This window comes from Pteropus alecto, unplaced genomic scaffold, assembly GCF_000325575.1.
Source record: "Pteropus alecto unplaced genomic scaffold, ASM32557v1 scaffold41, whole genome shotgun sequence".
NCBI classification, from domain to species: Eukaryota; Metazoa; Chordata; class Mammalia; order Chiroptera; family Pteropodidae; genus Pteropus; species Pteropus alecto.
Window position 1 is genome coordinate 867,073 of NW_006430464.1, and position 7,372 is coordinate 874,444.

A 7,372-nucleotide genomic window follows, 5' to 3' on the forward strand; every position below is an offset into this window, starting at 1 on the left:
CAACTTTGCGAAAAGGCTGGGCACAGGTCTCAGCCTTTTCGTCGACACGTTAGCCAGCAAGATCCAGTGGTGGATCTTAGCTCCTCGGATTTCAGAGACATAAACACTTTTGAGAACACCGCGCCCGCTCTGGTGGGACGTGGAAAGATCTATGATTCCTGTTGGGGACACCGTCACAGGTCTGGCTAACATTAGCGTGGTTTGTGGCCTGCGTTTCTAATGGAGGAAACGTTGCATTTTAGTTGGAGGATCACGAAAATAAAGTTGTAACTTTGCTGCCGTCCCAGCGTGCAGGCCCCCTGAAGTCTGTCCACGCTTTGATACCCAGATTCCTAGAATTTCTTTCCGATTTAGAGGCAGTGGGTCCTCGGTCACTTCTGAGGGCTCGGCGGAGTCCCCTCCGTGTGGTAGGTCCTCACTTCACACATGTCCTTGGTTTCTCAAGGCATTTGAGGTCCCCGGGACTGCTATGGCCACCTTCTGTACCCACCTGCCTGCCCACTCCCTCACCCCCGAGGTCCCAGTGAGAATCACAGTGCATGGGCCGCTGTCTAGCACGCGGACCCGCCTTCAAACACCGACTTCCTCTGCACCTCAGTTTCCCGTTCTGTAAAACGGGACGAAAGTCAGTCCTTCTGGTTCTTATGAGGATTGAATGAGATCAGCTCCTAGCAGGCTCCTGACAGATGCAGAGCATCCCTAGGCCATAGAACGACAAACTGGGGACCCCGCTGTGACTCACGCACGCCAGAGACCCCACAGCGGAGTGTCAGGCTCGATGTGGCGTCTCCAGTAACACATTAGGGCGTTTATTCAGTGAATGTCTGCAGCACCCACAAAGTGCCAGGCAACCGGGGTGCCAGCCTCTCCCTGTGCTACAGTGTAGACAAGATCCTGGCTCTCACAGAATTCATCGTCTGAGCACCAGAGACACCCCCAGATGGGCCAGTAATGACATCAGCTGCCCGCCCACCGCCCCCAGCTGTGGTCTTCCCTGGTGGGTCTCGTCCCTCCCGGTCCTGGATGCAACGGTCATTTTCTCCGTGGGGCCTCCCTCCCCTGTTCCTCTCTTGCCCCTGAGGCCTGTCCCTGGGCCTCCCCCAAGCCCACCCTCTCATGTCAGGGCTCCCTCTCCCTTCCCACTAGTCATCCTGATCTTTCCCACCTCGAGTCAGCGGAGGCCACACGGGGGCCCCTGCTGGACATTTCTGTGGACGGCCGCTTAGCGTGTGGTCCTGACCTCCTCTGTCTCCATCGCTCGTCGCTTTCCGCTTCTGTCCCCTCCTTATTCTCCTGCTCGAACCCCTCTGCGCCGAGACCAGAGGGGGCGAGCCGGCGATGTGGGGCGCAGTGTGGCCCCAAGGCCTGGTCAGACCTGCTCGGCAGTGAGGGAGAGCAAAGCATTGCAGGACACACCACGGCTCAAAAGCTTAAGGCTCGGGGGATTTCAGCCCTCCCTGACACATACGCCTCTGCGTTACACCCAGGCGGAGTGGGGGGACCCGTCCAGGCCAGCGGTGGGGGCGCAGAATCCCCGCTGATACACTGCAGGTCAGGGCGCCTCTTGGACCCTGTCTCCTCCCAGGCTCCTGCCACCCCTCCATCTGTCCTCTGCGTCCGTCGGTCCTCCCCTGTGCGTGCCTTTGGCTTTCCGGGCACCTGACTCTGCTGCGGACTCAGGGACCCCTGAGGGCGCCCCTCCCCCTCCCTCTGCAGCCTCTGTCTGGCCACAGGTCTCAGCCTTTCTCCGGACTCAGTTTCTGCCTCCGATTATTTTTGTCGCACCCTCTCCATTGCGTCCTCCGCCTCGGCCTCTCCCCTCTGGGACTGCCCCAGCCACCTGCATTTTGGGGCCTCCCCGGTCCCTCTCCGTTCCCATCGCTGTCTCTCGGCCTTTTTCTCTGCCCCCTCTGGACCTGCAGCTCCGTCTCTGTCCCTCCCATGTCTCTCTTTCTTCCGTCTGTCTTTGTCTATCTCTGTCCCTCCATCTGACCCCTTTCTGGGGCCTTCTCTCTGGCGCGAAGTTCGCAACCCAGCGTCAGCCTTCATTCGGCCTGTGCTCAGCACCAGGCACACACTCTGCCGCCGAGGCACTGGACCCACGGCCAACCCACGAGGTGGCTGGGCCTATGGCGGACTCTCTGGGGAGGAGTCTGCCCCGCAGCTGGTGACGTCACGCGCAGCTGGTGACGTCACGCGCAGCAGGCGCGCTCCGATTGGCTGCCCCCTCCGCGCGGGAGAAGATGCTCCTGGTTTGTGGATGGAGGTCGTGTGTCCCACCTGGAGTCAGTCGGCCCCTCGGGCAGGCAGCTCCACACCTCCTCAGGCGCTGCTAGGCTCCTCGGCCAGGCTGACGTCTCTGCCACTCTGAAACCCCTCATAATGTCAAGCTAGCCCACCGTTTGATTAGACACTTCCAATTCAAAGTGTCTTCTGCCGGTTTGCAAACGTGATGCCTCTGCCTTCACTCTGCACCCTCTTCAGCTAGCGCGCTCTTCTCCGTCACTCGTACTCCTCTTTCTCTCTCTCTCCGTGACCCCAGCCTGCCACTCCGACCCCCTCCTGTCCCTCCGACCCCCTGCTGTCCCTCCGACCCCTCTCCTGCATCTCTGAGCCCTCCCACATCACCCTGACCCCCGCCCGCCGTCTCCATGCGCCTTCCCCGCTCCAAGTTCTCTCCCTGCGCAGGCAGAACTCTCTACTCGGTGTCCCCTCCACGGTCCCCGTGTCCTTTCTGACTGGCCACACCCTTTTCCTTTGCTCTTCATAACCTTTCTCCTTCCTTTCATTTAAGCGGAGGGTTTTCTAACCACTCCAAGTTGTTTTCTCCAAGGGCTCGGTACCCTCCTCCCTACTCGCCGGCCGGCCTAGGACAGGACCTTTGTCCTCTGAGCCACAGCCCCTGTCCCTGCCATCAGAACGAGCGTAGCCAACCTCAATGCTCGAGTCTGAGGGTTCGCTGAGGACTTAACATACGGCGCGGTCGGCAAAGGGCTTCGCACACAAATGGCTTCCTCTGCTTCCCGCTTCTCTGTGTCTGCGCCCCCACAAAACCTGTCTTGTCTTTCGCGGGGTTTGGCTTCCCCGATACCACGCGGATCATTACGAGCCGCAGGGCAGGCTGGGAAACCCAGCAGGATGCTTGGCTGAGGGTTAGGGAGAAAGGGCTGAAGAAGGATGTCTGAGAAAAACGTTCAGTAAAGTCGAGAAGAGTCGACAGGCCAAGAATCCTGCTGAGAAGAGCAGAATTGGGGGGGAGGGGAGATCAGTCAAAGGGAGACCCTTCCTGACACCCTTTCGGGGCCGACCTGGTGCTGCTTCGTGGGAATGTTCAGGACAGGGGGTTTTGCCTTCAGGAAGCTCCCCCCCCACCCATCTCATTGGGGTGTCTTGTATCACTTCGTAGCAGTCCTTCATTCTAGAGATATTTATTGAGCACCTACTCTGTGCTAGAGCTGCTGCTAGGCCCTGGGGGTGTAGGAGTGAGCCAAACAAGGTCACTTCCCTTAGAAAATTTATATATTTTTGGGAGGGGGGAAGGATTTTGCAGAATTGGGTTCTGCTGTATATAAGAGAAACCTCCAGATGATAGTGGCTGATGTTGGCTCTCTCAGTCACTCGTTTATTTGACACGACCTTGTAGAGCATCAGGCCCTCCGTAGGGACTGGGGACCCAGCAGGAAACAAGACTAAAGAAGTTATGACCTTCAGGCAGGCTGCGTGTGACTTCTGTGGGCCTTTGGCTATTTTGCTTCATGAGTCCCTCCCACCTAAAAGATGTTTAGAAATCTCTATTTTGTGATTGTGTCGGCGCAAATATGAATATCATCCAGAATGGATTATATTCTTTTTTTTTTTTTTACCTTCCGATTATAAAAGAAATTAAAACATTTTCTCCTGAAAGTATCGTGGGCCCTAGACACTGTGCCCGAATTCCATTCTACCTCCTTCGCTCTCCCCGCCTGCCTGCCTGGGATAATATTTAGTGCCTTCAGGGAGCTGGTATTCCAAGCGGGAGGCAGAACGTACGCAAGTAAACAAAATCATTTCAGATGGAGACAAGTACCAGGGAGAAAATGGGATAGGGACACGCAGTAGACAGTGACTGGCAGGGGACAGTGGAATGGAGAGCTTAAAGATGAAAAGGCCCTGTGACGATGAGGAGGGACCCGTCGCAGAGAGAGGATCCAGGGCTTGCGGGTATTCTAAAGCAGAGATGGACCTGGGGGTATCAGAGGGCCAAGGAGAGGGGGGGCCAAGGTGGGACCACAGTGAGCAAGGAGATGCCGGCACGACTGGACCGCACAGGGCGTCCGAGCGCGTCTCCTGTGGTCAGAGATTGGCAGAGGGATTCTTACACCGATGGTTTCCTAGGGGGACCCGGAGCGGAATGCAGATGCAGGACGCAGGATGGGCTGTGGAGCGGGACAGCACACCTGGCCCCCGCCGGAGCCCACTCAGGCCGGTCCCTCGGGGAGCTCTGGGGTGTGCATTACACGAGGGAGTTGATCTCGCCTTGGACCTCCATGTCAGTGTGGTCGTTGGCTGCGGGCAGCTCGCAGAAGTGAGGGCGCGCGAAGCCGCTCGGCCGTGTCGGCTCCTTTGGGGGAGAGTGGTTCTCCAGAGCAAGGGGCAGGTGACACTCTCGGTGCCTGAGGATGGGCACAGATCCCCGCCACGGGAATCTGTGTGGTTACCAGCAGGGGGCTTGAAGTCCAGACTCGGGAATTCGAAGCCCCTCTTAACTGGTATGGGATGTGACTGTAGGATTTTAAACAGGGAAACAGCTGGGCCTGAATTTCTTTTTCTTTCTTTTTCTTTTTTGAACTTTTACGATTTAAGTTTACTGAGGTGACATTGGTTAATACAATTATGTAATTTTCAGGTGTGCATTATCATTTGACATCTGTGTATTCTATTGTGTTTACCACCCAAAGTCCAGTTTCCTTCAGCTACCATATATTTGATCCCCTTTACCCACTTCACCCTACCCTTACCCCCCTATATTTGCCCCCCCTTCCCCCCGTCTACCTCCCCCCTCCTCCTCCATCCCCTACCCTCTGGTAACCACTATTCTATAGTCTATGAGTCTCTATTTGTCCTGTTCGTTCATTGCTTTTAGATTTATATTCCACATATAAGTGATATCATGTGATTTTCAACTTTTTTCAGTCTGACTGACTTTGCTCAGCATGATTATCTTGAGGTCCATCCATGTTGTCGCAAAAGGCAGTATTTCATCTCTTCTTATGGCCGAGTGATACTCCATTGCATATATGGACCACAGCTTCTTTAGCCAGTCACCTATCGTAGGACACTTCGGTTGCTTCCATGTCCTGGCCATTGCGAATAATGCTGCTGTGAACATCGGTGCGCAAAGATCTTTTCGGATATGGGTTTTCGAGTCTTTGAGAAGATCCCTCTGACCCTCGTGTGGAAAACGGACCAGAAAGGGGTGGGGAAACAAGGCTGGTCACAGGGGGACAAGGGGAGGAGCCTGGAAGAGGCCAGGCGAGCGATGGCGGTGACTCGGACTTGGCAGTGACATTGGGAATGGGGAAGAGCACCCCGATGAGCGATCAGGATGGGAAGTAGGACAAGCAGGGTGGCCCCGAAGCCCGCCTTTGCTCACTTGCTCCCCGCTGCCTGGACTCAGAACCACCCCCGCCCCAAATTCCCGTCCGCCTCCTCCGCTGCCCTCTGCCTTCCTGCAGAGGCTTGGAGAAGGAAGGGGGGCTGACTCTTCGCGCCCTGACTCATCTTTCTCTGTTGTCGTTTCTCTCTCGTCCCCTGGCCGCCGCCCCAAAGTCGAGCTTCGATCCCCACCACCGCTCACAGCCAAGTTACGAGCGTCCTTCTTACCTGCCTCCAGGACCTGGGCTCATGCTCCGGCAGAAATCGATCGGTATGTCACCGAAGCGCGGGTGCGTGGGAGAGGGGAGGCTGGGGGACGGCGACAGTTTACAGGGGGAAGGGGGAGGCCTGGAAATGTTCTTTTCTACTTCCACGCGTGACCACAGTTCCATCGGTCTGGACAGAGAGCCCAGGCTTTGCTCCTGGGCAGACCTGGGTTTGAAGCCTGGCTCTGGTCCACCCCAGCTGTGCAACCTGGCACAGGTGGCTTTATGTGCATCCAGAGGCAGCAGGTCGAAAGCCCCACCACAGACCTTGGTTCTTTCTTTCCCGTACCAGGCCCCATTCATTCATTCATTCATTCATTCATCCTGCGGATGTTTATTGAGTACTGCCATATGCCAGGCCAGGCCTCCGTGGACCGTGTCAGGGGACAAAACAGACTAAAGGGTCCTGCCCTCATGGAGCTGATGCAAGGGGCAGACGGACGACAGGTTATATCAGGATGAGACACGAGAAAATTATGTAGTGTGTTAACTGTGATAAATGCTGTGGGAAATTGAAGTAGAGAGATCGGGGTGCTAGGCGGGGTGGGGGAGGGCAGGTTTGAGCTGACACTTCGAGAGGAAGCAGGGGACCTTGAGGAGGGGTTCCAGGCCTCAGGCACAGCCAGGCGCAGCTTGGCCGGAGGTCAGCAGCTTGGCCGGGGCGCCTGCTGAGTTCGAGAGGCCAGCGAGATAGTGAGTGGATGCGGCACTCGGATTCGGAGCCTGCACCCCGAGGTGGGGAGAGGATGGGGCCCAGGACAAGGGTGGGGTCTTCAGCAGAGAAGGAGCGAACGAAGCCGTGACGCTGGCTGGTTGAGATGGTCAAGGGAGGGAGAGCGGTCAGAGGCGAGAAGGGGGTTCCAAGACCAGGCCCGGACAGCTGATGGGAAGGAAAAGACCGCTCCTCTGCGCCCTCCGAGTCGCTTTGCCGACCGGGTCTAGCTTTTCCTCAACTTCCGGCGCCCACAGAGCGTCAGCGTGCGTCTCGCACCTGTGAGGTCTACCTGTGTCTCATCATTTACCTAGTATCGGCCGCCTATAAACCGACGTAACATCACTCACCTCTCGGTCTAATTAGCCTCGGCCCTAAGCAGTTCTATCTGTGAAATCACAGGTTTGACGTGCTAATTGCCTTTCTTCTTCGCTTATACACAGAAAGAATCTGCGCACATAAACGCGGCATCTCTTGCTGGCTCAGGCCGCTCTTGCTCACGCCAGGCCACCATTAGCATACGCTCCGCTTCTGTGCGAATTAGAAAAAGCGCCCCCTTCTGGGAGTTCGGCTGAATTTCGCCGCCCCCCCCTACACACACATCTTGCTCCCTCTGCTGGTGGCTGTGGTGCAGTGCACAACCCGCGTTACTGTTTCGAGTGGCTTTGGGTTTACCTTGACCTTGGAAGCTCTGGGCTAGTCCATGCGAAGTTCTTCCATAAACCGGGTGCCATTATTTTTATTATTATTATTATTATTA

The 7,372-nt window shown here is 56.4% G+C and overlaps 1 protein-coding gene across 1 annotated transcript in view; it reads left to right on the plus strand.

The window, feature by feature from the left end:
• Nucleotides 1-7,372, plus strand: part of SHANK1 (SH3 and multiple ankyrin repeat domains 1) — a 38,414-nt gene that overhangs the window by 24,906 nt on the left and 6,136 nt on the right. The window contains exon 22 of the mRNA XM_015591555.2: nt 5,809-5,905. Coding sequence (XP_015447041.1) covers nt 5,809-5,905 — 97 coding nt within the window. The remainder of the gene's footprint in view (nt 1-5,808; nt 5,906-7,372) is intronic.